At 40.7% G+C, this 18,148-nt stretch overlaps 1 protein-coding gene across 4 annotated transcripts in view; it reads left to right on the top strand.

Moving 5' to 3' along the window:
* Positions 1-15,289, top strand: part of ppp2r3a (protein phosphatase 2, regulatory subunit B'', alpha) — a 60,455-nt gene extending 45,166 nt beyond the window's left edge. For 3 of the 4 annotated variants that reach the window (XM_042388856.1, XM_042388857.1, XM_042388860.1), the window contains 11 exons: positions 7,000-7,284; positions 7,660-7,763; positions 7,888-7,990; positions 8,258-8,332; positions 10,110-10,353; positions 10,848-10,896; positions 10,995-11,084; positions 11,192-11,367; positions 11,507-11,625; positions 11,980-12,086; positions 12,227-15,289. In XM_042388856.1, coding sequence (XP_042244790.1) covers positions 7,000-7,284; positions 7,660-7,763; positions 7,888-7,990; positions 8,258-8,332; positions 10,110-10,353; positions 10,848-10,896; positions 10,995-11,084; positions 11,192-11,367; positions 11,507-11,625; positions 11,980-12,086; positions 12,227-12,323 — 1,449 coding nt within the window. In that variant the 3' untranslated portion in view covers positions 12,324-15,289. Of the gene's footprint in view, positions 1-4,823; positions 5,451-6,999; positions 7,285-7,659; positions 7,764-7,887; positions 7,991-8,257; positions 8,333-10,109; positions 10,354-10,847; positions 10,897-10,994; positions 11,085-11,191; positions 11,368-11,506; positions 11,626-11,979; positions 12,087-12,226 lie in introns of those variants that run through there. The other variant, XM_042388859.1, reaches the window with a different exon arrangement.
* Positions 15,290-18,148: the final 2,859 nt, after the last annotated feature.

Below are 18,148 nucleotides of genomic sequence, written 5' to 3'. Positions count from 1 at the left end.
CCCATAAAACAGAGAGAAGTAGCCAGCATAGTGAAAATGGCTTGTTTGTGACCTTTGACCTTTTTCTGGAAATAAAAAAAAGAAAAAGATTGGAAAAACCCTCTTATCCAGTCAAAACAGTACTGTGTCTCTTCTGATAGAAAAATTGACAGCTGACATTTTGGTAAACATACCAAAATCAGTCCTGCATGGGCTCAACAAACAACAACACTACTTTTACACTTTCCTTTTGGTCAGAGGTCACGAGCAGCATCCTCAGCATCCCTCTTTACCCATCCACCTGTCTTTTGGATGATCTCTCTACACTTTAAACCAAAATTAAACATTTTCGAGACACATGATCTCCCCCTAAAATCCCTAACTGAGTAAATGCAATTATCTAACACTGAGATGCAAACATTAGAGACACAGTGCACAAATTATTTCAATATGTTATGTGCTCCTCACTGAAGTATTTGTATTTTGATTTGTTCTTTCAGTTAACTGTTTTGTCTTTTGTTTGGTACAGTCATTGTGATTTACTGTTTGTGTCAACCACTTTGTCTTTGTATTGCACTTGAAGTGAAAAAAGTGAAAAAAACATAGAAATACAAGCAGCTTTTTCCGACATGATTATAAATCTACATACCTAAATATAAAATTTGATGAAATTTGAGAATCCAAACATAATTGATAGTAACAGATGTGGTTAATGTGATTGAGCAGTCCAATTAAATCTACTAGGTTATCCACACAAGCTACCGCATTGCATTCGAAAGTATCATTCCCAACATTTTGCATGCGTGCGTGTTGTCAGTGTGCATGCATGTATATGTCTGTGAAGTCTGCCCAGTGCCTGAAGCAGAAATAAACATGAAATCAGTTGCTATATTTACACAGATAATTTTACACACAGCAGACAGCCAATTTTATAGAGCAGGTGTGTGTCTGTGTGTGCATGTGTGTGTGTTTAGGAAGTTGTTATGTTCACACTATTCAACTTTCCCCGAAACTGGAAGAAGCAGTTCCTGTTAACTAGATCCATTGAGACATACACACATACACACCCCCACACACACTCACACAAATGATATGCCATGACAAATTAGACAAATGTTTCAGTGCTTGTGTGCTAATTAAACCCTTTAGGAGAGCACGTCCAGTGTGTATTTAACAGTTGGATAAAAGCAGCAGTTGTTTTTGGACAGCTGATCCTCCGCCTTGCTTTCGCTGGTCTTCCCATCATGCATTTATTTGATCAATGCCGTAAAGGCTGCTGACTCACCTGCTCCTGTAGCAGTGGGGTTGGATTAGGTCTTTGTGGTGGGCGGAGGAAAGCACATAACACTCAACACACACATACGCACACCTGTTGCTCAGGCTCCCCTCCCCCCCTTTAACTTCCATCAGCCCTTCTGCCTTCTCTTTCGTTTTCCTCTCAGCCTGTCTCCCTTCCTGTTTTCTCTGTAACACAGCATCTCACAGGAGTATGTTAATTTTGGGGAGATTAGCTTGTTGTTTAAATGATGACATCCCCGCTGGGAATGGTGATCCCAGCTTTAAATCCTATGTCTTAAAATTTCTTTTTATGGGATGAACTTTTTGTCTACATTTGAATCATGTCTTAAAGCTTAAAAAGGCACCCAAGTGATTAAGTATTGCACTTCTATAAAGTTTGGAAGAAAAAAGGAATGGTCAGAATCGCAGCAGCAGAGGCCGCAGAGATATACTGACTTTTAGTCAGTAGTATGGATCAGGCTTATAAAAGTGCTGGATACTACATTTCCCATAATGCAACTCAATAGCATTTTACATTAGACCAGCCTTGTAAATGCCCACACCTTTCAAGCTTCACATCCCCACTTTGTAATGTAAGCTTTCTGCTCTAAATTTGCTGTCTCCAAGCCCAAACTGAGATAACTAACTGTGGTGACATCACTATGACATCATCAGGTCATATCAGGGTCATTGTTTCAGATTTAACAGGGCTCTTCCAGAGCAATAGAAGGCATTTTACAACTGTTTTCATAGACTTAGTAGCACTCTGTGGCAAGTAATGTGATCTTCATGCATAACGTATAATCTGTCAAGTAACTGTAAGGAACGAAGTGAAAGGCCTGCACATTTGGCAGTAAAAAGTTGATTTTTTTCTAATTTGTCGCCTGCAGTTGAATTGATTTTAATCATGAGTTATTAATAACACAATATGGCTACTGTAGTCAGTCACCTGGCAATTCAAAGCAGCTACATATTACATTTTAGTTTTCATACTGTATATACTTTAAATTCCAGGTTATTATAATGCAAATCTTATTGTTGTTGCATTTTATTTAGCATAAATAATAAATAAATAAAGCCATCATGCAGAATTGACCCACACATTACTACTGACCTTATGTATCCCTCCCAATGACCCACTTTCATGTCACCTGAACAGACTGCAGCCACAGTCCCACATACAGCTTAGTAAATCAACAGTTTTATTCATTTTGGTGCAGTGTCAGCTTAAGTGGCAAATGTTTAAAATGGTGGCGTGAAGTTTAACACTAGAATAAGGGGCAGGTTTTAGGACCAAGCGGAGATACTTCAAGAGGGCAGGGTTACACCGACTGTCAGTCAGACAGGAAAAGAGCACACAGCTGCCCAGTGGCATCTGTTCTGGCTCCCTTTACACACACAAACACTCACACTTACATGCACACACAGACACACACACACTCACATATATCTCTTTATACAGAGATTTATGATATCACAAGTGCATTGCTGCAGTTGATGAGGTGGTGCAGAGGAGGAAGTTGAAAAGTGGTGGTGGGAACCTACAGGGAAGGAAAGAGAGAGAAGAAGAGATGGAGTTGGGGGGCTGTTGAGAAGACAGTTGTGCACTCCCCAGATCGTGCTCATTTGTTGATAGACACGAGATAGTGATTGTATAATGTTTCCCGCTGCAGCACGGAGGCGAGAAGTGGTCAGAAAGAAGACAATGTGTGAGAGAGTGTGTATGTGTGTGTGTGTGTGTGTGGGATTGGTATGTGACCTTGGCTTCAGTACAGAGTCCAGTTGTTCCAAAGAATGCAGTAGGGCGTACAGGGAGCTGAGAGGAGTTACCCTAAAAACCCAAGGTGACTCACTTATTTGTCTGGAAAGTCATTCACATACATGGGCACATTCTGAACTTTTCTTCAAGTCCAGTGTACAAGATCACTCTGTTACTCATCTTTTACTCACACTACATAGTGATGAAATACACACTGAAAGAACAAGGAAAGCAAATGATGGAACATCATAAAAACATGGTAGAAAGAAAGGAGCAGAAACATTTTTATAAATACATAAAAAATCAAGGAAATACTGTATATGTATGATTTGTTGAGTTGCTGAAAAACTGAACAATTCCAGTTTTAGCATTTTTATTTTTAATATTTCAAACTGAAGTTTTTCATGGCCCCTTAAGCACTTAGACAGTTTCATGACTCCAGGAAAATCACTTTCCTCGGTTACTGAAAAGTTTTCATCCAAGACAAATGATGTCTTTCTTCTTAAATCAACAAAATATATCCTTCTGTTTAATAGGTTATAGCCATAGAGCCCAGCATAGCACTAGAGGGCACTATACTCTCTGTGTCCACGGCTCTGAAACACAACCACAGTGGCATCTGTGTTTACTGTGCCAACAGATTCTGAGAAACTGACGGTTTTCTTTTTTTTCGACAGTCAGCGGCAAGCATTGATATATACGGTACAGAATGTGTAAACAGTCGTATGGCAGACATTCGGTGTAGTGTCTTAGTCTTGGAGGGATTTTAGTTGGACAACTTTAAAATAGGTCATGCTTGTCTGTCCTGAGGGATCCCCTCTTGCTCTCTCAGTGCTCTGTCAGGCTTCAGATTGGTGTTGCTTGGCGCTGAAGGAATGCTGGCCTGATCTGGCATAGCTGGGAGAGAGGGTAGACTCGGGGTGCCTGGCAGATGGAGGATGTTGTATTGGCAATTTACACGCTAATCTATTTATAGTCACTATTAATTAGCTATTACTATATTTTTCTCTGTTTGTTTCATTCTTAGGTATTGGACTGTAGAGCTTAAACAATTATTTGATTAATTGATGAGAAGATCGACTGAAAAATAATCTGCAACTATTTTGATAACTGATAACACTTAAGTGATTGTTCTGTTATGTTATGCATCAAACGATTAATTGGTTAATCCAGTAATAGTAATGAAGGTAATTGTTTGTTGCAGCCATATTGGACTGTTGTGATGAGCATTTTTCATTACTTTATGATATTTTACAGACTGATTGCTTATTCGATTCTTCATGAAAAAATGTATCCATAACGATAATAATCATTAGCTTCAGCCTTAATAAAGAGTGAGTCTTGATTAGGGCTGTGAGCTAATCAAGACTGTGAGCTAGTCTCGTGGAATTACTGCATGTCAACAGATATAACAGCAGGTGCTATGCCCGCTGATTCATTGCTCCATCCCAAATTACCTCTATGAAAATATTTCAGCTTACCTCTCCCACCCACTCACATGGAAGCACCAAGCTTCCTGTCTGCAGGAAAATTATTTTAATCAGAGCCAATTTCTGTTGTAACTTCCCACTGGCTAACTTTAGTCAAAGGCATGGGCTGAGGAGTGCTCAGATCCTGCAAAACACTACACACAGATATGCAACATGGCAGCACCCCTCCCCTCCCCACCTCCCACCCTAATGCTCAGGACAGCCGGTTTGCTGTGCATGTGTGTGTGTGTGTGTTGCCAGACCCTGGCATGGGTCATGTTTCTCAGTGCAGTTTGTCAGAGCCCAGCTTGGAGCGGCAGGCACCAGTGAGACTACACCAAACACATGCATCCTGAGGAGACAAGGGGGGACACCACAGGTTTTCTACCCCAGAAAGAAGCTGCTGTTTGGTGCTGCGATTGGCCATAAAACAGCCTGGTGCCATGGTTCTGCCTCTCGGCCTGCACTTTAGCACGGAAGTCTTAAGGAACATCTCTTTGCATAGACACACTGCTGGATTACTGCGGTACAGGACACAGTTTTGGGAGCCTGTGAATACAAGTGGAGTTTGGAGGAGGGAGATTTTGTGAGTGTGCGTGATTGCCAAAGAACGTTTTGCGTGAAATCACACACATGCTGGATATTCCTCCACTTTCCTGAGGTGTTTGACCTTTTTTTGGTAACGGGATATCTGAGTTGTTAAGTGAACTTCTTTATTACACTCTGGTCCTTTTCCTTTCACTGGTCATTTGGTTGCGGGCTGAGCTGGTCCGTCTGTAGCCACCGTGTCAGTGGCTGTGTCAGGTGGGGGGTTGCGTGTCTCGGCCCCCACCATGATGATCAAGGAGACGTCATTACGCCGGGACCCTGACCTGAGGGGAGAGCTGGCCTTTCTGGCCAGGGGGTGTGACTTTGTCCTCCCATCACGCTTCAAGAAGAGACTCAAATCCTTCCAGCAGCAACAGGTCAGTCGGTGCAGGATGGACTGGGTTCAAGTTTGAACGTGAACGCAAAATGCAAACTCATGAGAAATATGACAACGTTAATACAGACACAAAACACAGTGAAAACGTGTAATTTCTTTCAATCTTTTGTCGTTTCCTCACTTTTACACACATAAGCATACACGGATGCATCAAATATGAAATACGCATACAGTAGATGCATTCTGTTTCCCTCATACACACAGAGTGACATGCCGGGGACGACAAACTATTCTGAGGCAGATACCAGCAGGGTATTAATAGGGCAGGAGGTGCAGGAATAGAGTGATAGAATGAACGCTGTGAAGGAGAGTGGGAGGGGGAGGACCGCTACAGCTGTCCAGCTCAATACATGCAGTATGGAGGCCTCACACACCAAACACAGCCGGCACCAGGGAGTTCCTGCTGGACCACACTGAAGAGTTTTTATTTAAACTGTGTTAATTAAATGCCGGTCTCATTGTCATGTCGTCTCAGTTTGTCATTGTTGCTACTGTAAATTGTTGTCTTGTGAAATAGATAATGGAGTAGGTTGATAGTAACATGAGGCAAAAGAAGAAATGTGCTGGAACTCACTGAAGCATTTTTTCTGCTTTCCATTGGTTTACTAAAAGAAAGCAATAAAAATAGTTTGAAATATAGTCATACACTGAAAAGATATTTTGAGCTCTACGATTTCCAGCCAATTCCACCTAAACTAGGACAACCGATACTGTTTTCTCGTGCATTTCCAGCATACAATGCAGAATGTTCCTTTTTTGGAATTAAGAGTGCTGTCAATTTATTAATGGGCATATACACGGATGACACAGAATAAGGATTTTTAAAGCTGAAGGGGCTTGATCAAACCATTGTAAATACAGTTACCAACTACCGTTTCCTCGTGTGTTAATTTAATTTAAGGTGGCTGAGATCAGGATAAATGCAGTTGGACTGCAGAACTGCACAGTCTTGACTGCTACAGCCTTGTGCCACCTGAAGCATTTCTTGCCAACAGTTTAAAGCAGCCTTCAGCGCTGACTGCTTTGTACCTGTCTGACTGACTTACTAACAAAACAAGTCTCTTGTTATTTTTATGTATATGACTCACAGGGAGTTCCTACCATATCCTTTTTGCACGTCCTTTATCTTAATATAGTGAAGTTGAGTCTTGTTTGCATGCTTGGGAAAGTTACTTTGGAACGTAATTAGTTATTTACTTAATTACCTACAAAAAACTGAGAATGGAGTTAGGAAGAGACGACTGTTCAAAATCATGTATTAATGTAAGTGTGCTGTTTGTTGTGATTCTAAAATGCATTGCAAGATTGTATCTCTGGTTTGTAACAACAAGCCAGTGTGTTTGACATCAAACATACCTTGACTTTGGTATTTCAGTCATCAGCATGTTGTCTGCATGAGATGTTGCAGGATTTTCTTTATCTTGCTATTTAAATTATGGTTTAAAAGAATTGCAAATATGATGCGTAAAATAGTTGCCCTCAACCCTGCCTATCCATTCCCATACATGATCTCCCTTCTCTATTTTCAGGTCCAGTCCAAATCAGAGAAGAAACCAGGCACACCCCCACCAGCCCCTGCCCCGGCCACAGCCTCGCCTGCCCCCACACCGCGCTCACCCAGCCCTCCTCCGACTCCGGTGATAGTCACCCCTCCTCCCCCTGCCATCAACATTCCCAGGTTCTACTACCCCCGTGGGCTCCCTGCCCTGGGCCTGGTCCCCAATCACGATGCAGCAATTGCTGCCATTGAGACGGCCTTCACTGAGTTTGAGGAGGAGAAGGCTGACATATATGAAATGGGCAAGATCGCAAAGGTCAGCAGTTTAACAAGTGACACAATGTTTTTATTCTATTAGCATTAATGTTGAATCTTCTTTTAAAGATTTTAAATCAAGAGATAGTCATTAAAAAGACAAAAAGGTCAGCATCAACATTTACTTTCAGGAATATGTGAGATCAACAAAAATCTTTGAAGTCTCAAGTTGAAACTACCACATTGCCTTATTCCATAAATGTTTTTCGAATCCAGAAAATATTGCACAAATAGTGACCTGCTTGATACAGTGTTGTTTTTATGCTGCCACTCCTTTCTAAGCAGTATGATCACTGATTCCAGGAAAACATACGGTGAAGTATAGTACAAGATTGTTTTTCAGGGTAAGGTAATGGTAGTGTTAATTGTGTTTCAGGCATGCGCGTGTCCACTTTACTGGAAGGCCCCAATGTTCTACGCAGCAGGTGGTGAGAGGACTGGCTTTGTATCTGTTCACTCCTTCATCGCAACCTGGAGGAAGTAAGACAGACCTCATGTTCATGTAACTCTTATTCATAGAATAACTCATCAGGTTATGATATTAACCATTTCCCCCAATAACCCTCTCCTCTCCTCTCCTCTCCTCTCCTCTCCTCTCCTTCAGGTTGTTGCACAGTTGCCACGATGATGCAGCAAGATTTATTTACTTGCTAGCCAAACCTGGTTGTAACTACTTGGAGCAAGAGGACTTCATTCCTCTGCTGCAGGTAAATGGCATATTAAAACAGGTCAATCAGTCAAGCAATCTCTTAGTTACTCTCAGACATTTGTGACTGGTCAACTTACAACTTAATTTGGTGAAATTCAAAAGCTTACTCATGGAGGAAGGGCTGTAAAGGAAGGTGAGGAAGGTGGTATGGCATCAACTGTGATTGCAAACATCCCATTATCTCTGTGCAGCCTCTGTATATTTTTCATACAAACATGTCTAAATTATGTTCTCTGTTTTTTCCCATCTGTGTTTGTGCGTTTAGGACATAGTGGATACACACCCTGGACTCACATTTCTGAAGGATGCACCTGAATTCCATTCCCGCTACATCACAACGGTAAATAGCAAAAATAAATAAATAGAAACATGAAATCTAAACTTACAGCAGCTCAAAATCTGACCTGAGTTTTGTTTACTAGTCAAGAGACTGTAGCATTAGCTGTCTTCAGCTCCCTTATGATAGTAAATTTTACAGTCAGTGAACCACTGATGTGACTTTAAAGTCTTATGTGTGATAGGTTGCCATGTAGGTTGTTGTCAGTGTCATGATGTAAATAACATTAATTGCACAATATAAATAACATTTAGTCCCAAGCCACTGCTTCATGTGTAATTAAAATTGTATGAGATTAAAGCATAAAAAACAGTCAGCAGCCTACATTAAACATTAGTCAGTGTTACACATTATTGATGAAGTTAATCACACTTGATATATTGTAGGACACATGTACTAATTAAACTTCATTTTTCAATAATAACATGATTTAAAAAGTACACCTTACTGTATTGATTTTTCATTGCAAAATGACCTAAGAGTTTAGATTTGATTTAAAATTAATTATGTAACATTTTACACTGTGCAAAGCATTAAATGGTCAAAACCAAGGATTCAAAGGCAAATTGGCCATATGCACAAGCAATATTTGTAGTGAAATGCATTGTGGCATGCTAGCAATGTTGTTTCGAAAAGAAACAAGATGTTCAGTATTAATATCAGTGACTTCTCAGAATTGACTCCTCCTCCTCCTACGTTGTCAGCAAAACTGCTTCAGTGCACGTCTAATAACTTTAGCAGACTGTGCATGTGTATGTGTCTGTGAATTTGTGGACCGGGACAGCTGCAACACGTGCCACAGAAGTTGAGGGTTTGCTGCATAGACGTACAGAGATGCAGAGAAAGGCCATGCTCTAATGCGCCAGCGTGCAATGACATCACGGAAACACTGATGCCCCCTATAGCTGGCTGCAGCAGAAGCCCTGGCCCTTCACATGCCCATATTAAGACACTTCCTTCACTTTAGGCCAGCTGACCCGCTACTGTATGAGACATTAGTTGCCCTGGGAGGTCCATGTACCAGGAAATAGGTGCTAATCTGCTCTTTACTAAGCCAAAGTGTTGTGTTTCAGGGACAGGGAGCCTGGACCTTTATGTTTCCATTGTCCTGTCACACTAAAATTATGAATGGGGACAAAAATATCAGTTGTGGATGTATTGTTGGTCCCTCATAGCAAGATGAGGAATAGGTTTAATAAGTCCAGATGACAGGACTTGTACAGATCCCATGCAGGTTTCACGCTATTTTCATAAACTGAAAGTCCATCCAGTCAGATGTTGCCTTCTGGTTCCCTTTTTAGACTTCCATCAGCCAAAACTGGCAGATATAAAAGCTCTTTCATACCCTTTTCCATCTCTTACTTAATTCTGCAAAGGTCACATGAGCACACCTAAATATCTTAAGATTTCATATTTCTATCCATGATTCAACTTATTTTTACATTTATTACAAATGTCTTTTTTGTAATTATATTATGTGATCATGTGGCTTGCATTTTTATCATGTGTTTTGTGTTTCACTGCTGCGCAATCACTTGCTTGACAAATAAAGTGATTGATTGATTGAAAACAGTAGAGACACATGCAGTGGAGGCAAATATTAACATAATACTCTGCTGTGTTACCATGGAGACCTGCCGTGCAGTTCTGTACATATATAACTTGCCTTCAGACTTCACGCTGTAGTTGAAGTGTCTATTGTGATCATCATTGTCTAGCTCTCTCTGTTCTTTATTATGTCATGTTAATTAAAAACCATTTAATACCATTTTTATCCCAGGTGATCCAACGGATATTCTACGTGGTGAACCGTTCGTGGACGGGCCGTATCACCATGATGGAGCTGCGCAGGAGCAACTTCCTGCAGACCCTGGCCCTGCTAGAGGAGGAGGACGATATCAACCAGATCACAGATTACTTCTCCTACGAACACTTCTACGTCATCTACTGCAAGTTCTGGGAGCTGGACACCGACCATGACCTCTACATCGACCCAAAAGACCTGGCAAGATACAACGACCACGGTAATTTGAAATGATGAGCATCCAAACCAGAACCATAGGGATTGTCACAAAATAAATCAGGCCTGAAGACAAGAATTATCATTTCAAAGTAAAAATAAAAAACATAAAATTTATGATCGATGACATTAAGTTGGTCGTCTTCCTGGTTCCATTTGTTAAATATGGTTTGGATGCCAGTAAAGACCCAGAATCAGAAGCAGACTGTCTTTTGGATTTGGCACACTCATTTGCTTAATTTCCATTTTGTTTGGCCCCCACCAGCTAGTGCAAAAAACAACAGCTGTTTGTCCCAGGCTCGACACATTCATGCTGTCTGATGTGAAATTCATTATACCGCTAACTGTGTTATATGCCCACATAGCCAAAATTTAATTCCCTTACTCAGCACTTACGCAAATGACTGTATGCACAAAGGTTTACAACAGTATCCGTTTGTTTCTGTGTGTTTTAACAAAATCACATTTGCTTATTTTTTTCATTCTGTTCTCTGACAGCCTCGTCAAACAGAATTATCGAGAGATTGTTTTCAGGGGCTGTTACTCGGTAAGGGGAAACACACATATAAATAAACACAGAAGAGCTGATTATTTCACCGTAATAACAGTACTGAATGTGAATGGCTGTATCTCTCTTGTTTCCAGGGGTAACGCTGTGCAGAGGGAAGGCAGGATGAGCTACGCTGAATTTGTGTGGTTCCTCATATCTGAGGAAGACAAGAAAAATCCCACCAGGTAAAATACTGTAATCTCTTAGGACTGTGGGATTGTATTTTTACCCTGGTTTATGAGTGTTTTTGTCTGTATGCAGTGTACAACTCTGTTGTCATTTCTCTCTCCAGTGTAGAGTATTGGTTCCGCTGCATGGACGTTGATGGCGATGGCGTCCTGTCTATGTTTGAGTTGGAGTATTTCTATGAAGAACAGTGTGAGAGAATGGAACGGATGGGCATTGAACCTCTGCCCTTTCAAGATTTGCTTTGCCAGATGCTTGACCTGGTCAAACCTGAGAGCTCAGGTTAGTGCCAGTACTCGCTCATTCGTCTCCCTTTTTGCAACCCTTTATTTATCTTCATTTGAAAACCACACCCTGCTATCTTCCATTAACCTCACTTCCTTAACTTAACACATGGATGTGCTTGTGTTGTTTTCTCCAGGTAAGATAACCCTGGGTGATTTGAAGCGCTGCCGAATGGCCCACATATTCTTTGACACCTTCTTCAACCTGGAGAAATACCTGGACCATGAACAGAGAGATCCATTTGCTGTGCAAAAGGTGTGAATCTGCATCTCTTGTATGCAATATTCAGCTATAGTGCAGGATCTGGCAGTTTGAAGGGGAATAAGGATTGATGATCGCTTGTTGCCTACTATTGACTGATCCTTTCAATACTGTAATCATGTACACCAGTGCCCTAAAACTTTTTAAACAAATACAGTGTCTGCTTGATCTGGACATTATAAACAGGCAATTTTGGCATTTTATTCAACACAAAATCTAGTTTTAATGGTACTTTCCTCATTGTGCCTCATTATAATTTGTGAAGAATTATGAACTTTTTTTACTCTTGTGTCTTTTTGTCATTACTTGTAAAATACTGATGTTTGTGGTATACATGTGGTGTTCCAGGACATTGACAGTGAAGGTCCAGAGCCATCTGACTGGGATAAATATGCCTCAGAGGAGTATGAGATACTGGTGGCGGAGGAGACTGCAAATGAACAGCTCCATGAGGGGTATGTCACACACTTATTGTACATAGATGCATTTTGCAAAATGGAAATGTCGGCATTCCAATTAATAAGTTGTATTCCTTGCAGTTTAACATTCATTACGCAACATCTAACCTGTTCCTTGTTGTCTCTTTTGTTTCTAGGTCATTTGATGACGACTATGAATCTGAGGAGCTTCAAGTCCCTGGAGAGATTGGGAATAAAATGGAAAAACTGGTCATATCAGACCTGTCAGCATAAAATTGCTTTCCTGGATTTCCTGGGCCTCCCTTTCTGGAAAACAGACAAAGTGATAAAGGGGCCTTTGGGATGGATGCATCAAAAAAAAAATGGATATAAAGACAGACAGAGAAAAGGACTCTGGCATCTGTCTTACGATGACTCTTGAGTCTCCTCTGAAGGGACTCATGAGTTTTTGTGTGTGTGTGTGACCGTGAACCAGTCCTGCTCTGTGTCTGGTGCAATAACGCATCTGTATTCATACAGAAAACAATGTCACTGCCTCCAGTTCTTCACTTCATCTGAGAGAACAAAGACGACGATGGAGGGAGAATTCTTCGATAAGCTCTAAAAGGAATCCGAATCAAGAAAAGAAAAAGAAAAAAAATGTCACTATAAAATGAATGTAAATGCCATTGTGAACTCTCTACTGACAATCCTGCCAGAAGACAATCATCTGCATATTCAAGTGTTGCTGTGCTAAAGGTAGACAGACAGGTAGACTGTCGATTATACAAATAGACTCCTAGTTGGACAGACAGAAACAGGTAATTATAGTTATAGGCACTGCCATTGAAAACTCACAGTCAGCTGCTCAGTTATGAGACACACAAATAGACACTGCCATCAGAAATTCACTTCTTGTGCAGCTTATCACTGTGTTCCTTGTAAAGGAAGTTGTTCAACCTCTAGTCCCCTGCAGGGTGGAATCATGCAACAGCTTGGATGACAGTAACAGCACCTCTCTGTGGCCAATCTGTGCTATTGCATGCCATCACTGTAATGCAGAAGAGCCACTGTGCATAATGGCTGGCTAACCTTTCCATAAAGCAGTTCACTTCACTGCACAGCCTGAGCTGCTCTATTCTTAATGCGACATTATCAGCGCTCCACCTCTGGAGTCCCTTTGCAATCACTTCTAAACCCTGGAAAAAGTCTAAATGGACTGTAATGTTCCAGCCAGTCACCTCAGTGAGTTAATTCTCCATCAGGTCACAGTGAGAGATGTGCACATAAAATGATGCATGTTAAACATATCAAACTCTCTGGTAGAGTTGCCCACACATTTCCATCTGATCTGATGTAACATTTGTAATAACGCAATAGTTGCGCATAAGAAATCATCAGTCTCATACATTTTCCCAGCACAACTCGCTCTATGTTTTTCACATCTTTTTTGTTGGTAATATTACTTTGCTCTGTTGTTGTCGTTCATGACAAAAATAGTCGTTTTTCTGCTTAGAAATCTCATTGTCACATAGCATTTGTTTATGAAACTTTCTAATGTCCATTTTCCCCCTAACACACATACAGTATAAAACCCACGACTAAGGATGCCTCATAAACGGTCAGTTCACCCAAGTTATGTAAAAAACACATTTTCTCACACCTAAAGTGGTATTTAGCCTTGAAGATAGTTGTGGTTTTTCTTTGCCCAGGTTTAATGATATCTGCCTGAGATTTTTTTCCTCCACCCCAATACAATAGAGGTGAACAGACTTTAAATAAGTTGTGCTTGCTACATTGAATAATTACATTTTAAAATGTAACCACAACCTCTCTTAAACCTGTTAGTCAGAATAATCCACCCACAATCCATCTCAAAACTCTTGACAGTGAAGTCGGTTGCTGTTGAATTTTAGAAATGCAATATGTCCATACTTCGAATACCACAAATGAAATTGCATTTGCCTTCATTGTGTGCATGGAGCATTGGTGTGGAGGCAGGAATCTCTGAGATGGCTATTTTAAAACCTGAGTAAAACCAAAACTATTTGCATGGATTGATACCACTAAAGGGAAGTGAGATTTAATTTGGGGTGAACTGACCCAATAACTCCATTATTTACTGTGCTGCACTCACAGGGACAGGTGCATGTGTTTACACTGCCCTTACTGTAATAGCTAGAGCCGTGTGTTTGCTTATAAATCACTGATAGAGAAGTGTGTTTTAGGAGTGTGTAATATGGAGCTCTCAGTTTCAGGCTGTTTATACGTCGTAGTCGATGCTATGATGGTGGTCCCGGGGTTTATGTGTGTGTCTGTGTGTGTGTGTGCTTGTATAACTCTTTAATTAGGATTGGGACAGCTCTTGTCCTCAATGGATTCAAATTCACTGGCATATACCTCCTGTACTAGCACCTACTGTACACAGACACATAAACACTCACACACTTATACCCATACATACGCCACTTGCTATTGAAAGACAGAACAAGAGCTAGTGGATGATATAAGGCCACAACGACCTTGAGTTTTCCCTTTTTTGCTTCATAGCCATTGTAAATGTGCCTGACCGTGTATTAAACTATATTATTATTATAACGTAATAATAAGCCATTATAGATATAACAGCTCTCATTTTTGATGTATTTTGATGGTTTGTATTGCTGTGCCACTGTGTGGCTCGGGATAGGGGGGTAAATTATGTTAGACGTGTGTATGTTTGTGTGTAAAATGCGCGGTGGCTTTCATCAGCAGAAGCGGGTGGAATCCTCTGGAGGACTGACCTGAAGCTCCGCCAACCTGACAATCACAAAATAATGTGTCATACACAGTAGAAACCCCTGATGTTTCACTGCTGTGGTCACACACACACTCTCAAGGAGACCTGTTCATCCAGACAGTATTTAAGAGGAACTGGTGAAGGTGTTGGGACGTCTCCGGTTGATAACTTTCTGGCTCTATGCAAAGTGTCCTGGTGCTCACACACGCAGCATCAGGCAAGGAGAGAAGCCATGCAGGACTTTTACTCTAAAATTATACCTCTACTGTGCGAGGTAGAGGAAAAACTTTTACTTTGATGTACTTTCTCTGTGCAGAGTAGGCTGACGTGTTCAAATCCTGATGGTTATTGTATTGGCATGATTTTCTTTCTTTCTTTCTTTTTTTCTTTTCTTTCCTGTTTATTCTTTCTCTTGTCCTCTGTTATTTGTTGCTTTTGTCTGAAGTTTAAAAGTTCAAATAAAGATGTTTCAGAATATTAATTCTCCTTTGAATTTCTTTACCGGTACCCCCCCATTACCTCAGACATAAACACACACATGTACGTCATCATTACCTCCTTGTGTACACACTGTGTACTTTGAGTGTGTTTATCTGCACTGGTGCTCAGTAGAGTGTACTTTACTGACTTGGGAACCTCTTGAGTGTCCTGCCTGGGGTTCTTTACTGACTTGGGAACCTCTTGAGTGTCCTGCCTGGGGTTCTGACATTTTTACCTGAAGACAGCTTTTGTGACATCTTTACTTTTTCTGTGCGTGTGTTTTATATATGAATTTTTATCAGCTTCAAGCACATAAACTGTACATTTTATCTGCTGTTCTTAAAATAACTTCACTTTTGAAATTGACACTGGGACACTGTGATGTAACTGCAGGGTTTGGGGAATTTGTTTTCTCTTTGAAGTGCAGGAAAGCATTTTATGGCAGTTCATTTCATTGAGGGTTCTCAGACCCACATGGCTGGGACTGTGCCTGGCACACATGACGTTAACAGCTCTGTACTGAATCACTGTTCACTGGCGTCACTGTTGCCATGGCATCCAGAGACCAAAACAGGAAGTCTCTGGTGAGTGTGGCACATTGTTGGTTGTTCTTTTGGCATGAACCACTTCCAGTAGATTCCCAAGCTAACCACAACCAATGATCCCAAGGATTTGGGATGTTACCATGTCTAATAGATAGTTTATTGCATGCATGTTTTACAATTCAGTTGTGGAACTTTCCAAGTAGACCCTCCCTGGTGCTTTAGTTGGAGGGCATACTGACACTGGTTACTACATCAGTCAGCTAATGAGCTGCTCTGTATGAGTACCTCATCCTTCATTTCTCATCTCTTCATTCAGCTTGCCACACACTGTCTCTCCCACTCTACTTTCTACCAATAAGCTCACCCGGCGGTCAGTGGTCTGGATGTGGTACAAGAAAGTTTATCACTTATATTATGTTCAAATTAGGAGCTGCAACTTTTACTTCTTAAAAGTTCTGAGTCATTTTACTCACATTGTAGTTCTACTTTTGAGGATCTGATTGAGGATGACATTTGGATCGGTTAATGATAAATTAATAGTGTTGTTGACTTGTTTATGTAGCACTTGAGTTCACTGAAATTAATCATTTTTCAAGTCTGTCTTAAAATAATAGTCAATGACATGTTTTTCTTGCTGTAATCATTCCTCCTGTTCATACTGGCTATTAAGAGATCCCTTCATAATGTACTTTCAAAGTGATGAGGGACAAAATCAACAGCTCTCCTTTTGTGCAAACATTTATTTAAAGGTTTATTTAAAGCTAAAGGCTAAAAACCGGTTTCAGTGTTAATACAGGCACCTGACTGTTTTTTAAGAAAGAATTGTGAACCTATGATTTTAAACATAAAAATGTTTCTTTGGAAAGTAATTCTTGGAAAACCCAGGGTGACTGTAGGCCGGAGTTTCTACCGGGGAGTTATTCTTCTGAATACGAGGACTGTCCTGAGTATGGTGTAATAGTTGGCAAGTCAACATGTTGTGATTTGTACATGAGCAATTTGCCTCCCATTTAAGGTCAGATTTGACTGATCATTGTTTGAAATGTCACTTTGATTGTTTTCCACAAATGTCAAGGGACAAAGCAATTAGCCAACCAAATCGCAGTCCCACCTCCTTGAGTCACTAACATTCCGCTGCCATGATTGCCAACACCCACCACCCTATGGTGGTGTGACCAAGCCAGCGTGACGTCACCGGTTCTGATGTCATGACTGGAAGGTGCTCTTTAAGTAGGAACACATGACATGACTGGCAGAGCTGGAACAAACACAGATTTCTTCTGAACATGGAGCTTTAGATAAAGCTGACTTGAAAAGAGCGAGGAAGCAACTGGAACCAATTCATCTCATCAAAGAGAGACAGAGGGAGACAGAGAGATGTGTTTGGGCAGCCTTGAATAAGGCGGAGTGTCGTGCTTGTTCCAGACATACCAGTGATACCAGAGGCATGAGCTTTGGTTAAAGCTGCCTGGAAAAATCCTGAAAAGAGCGAGGAAACAACTGGAAGTAATTCATCTTATCAAAGAGACACAGAGAGATGTCCGTGGGCACAAAAGTATTTTGAATCAGGTTTCCTGCTTGTTCCAGACATGCCAGAGATACCAGATACTGAATATGCCAAATGAAATACAAAATACCAATACAAAACATTTAAAGCCACTATGTGTAAAATTTTTATGAGCATTCCTCAAATTTATTCTGATGGAATGTGGGGTTTTTTTGGTGGAAATATGAAGCAATCCTGATGAAAAGTGGTGCATTCACTGTTTTTCTTTGCCCCTTCATCTCATCATCAGCACTGTTTTTGATATGATACTGCCACCAGATGGCCCCAAAGTCAGAAGATTTCCAATCCTGCACGTTTTAATCAACAATAACATTATATATATATATATTTATCACCGTTTTTATTCAGTAGATTTTACAGAAAATATCTATACGTGACCCTTTTATTCATACGAGGGTGTATCTTGCAACTCTCTATCGCTAATTGCCATACAGTAACACAACAATAATCGAATACGTGTAAACCCAGCTCATGGAAGCTTTTAAATTCACCGTGTCAGGTAGGTATTACCTCAAAAATCCTCTGCTGTGCAAAAAACGATACATTTCACACAAAAGAGTCGGACTCACAGAAACTCAGCCTTCAATGAGTCCAAAACTGTCCATGGAAAGGGATGACACTGCACTGGCCAGGTTTTATTGCCAGCCGATATCTGGAAAATGCAGTAAAAACACATCGCAGTAATATCTCCAAACATATAGGATATACTGAAAGCATCAAGAATCACATTGTGTGCTATGTTTGCACA

This window comes from Thunnus maccoyii, chromosome 16, assembly GCF_910596095.1.
Source record: "Thunnus maccoyii chromosome 16, fThuMac1.1, whole genome shotgun sequence".
NCBI classification, from domain to species: Eukaryota; Metazoa; Chordata; class Actinopteri; order Scombriformes; family Scombridae; genus Thunnus; species Thunnus maccoyii.
The sequence above is the reverse complement of the archived record's forward strand: the minus strand, read 5'-3'. Positions and strand labels throughout refer to the sequence as shown.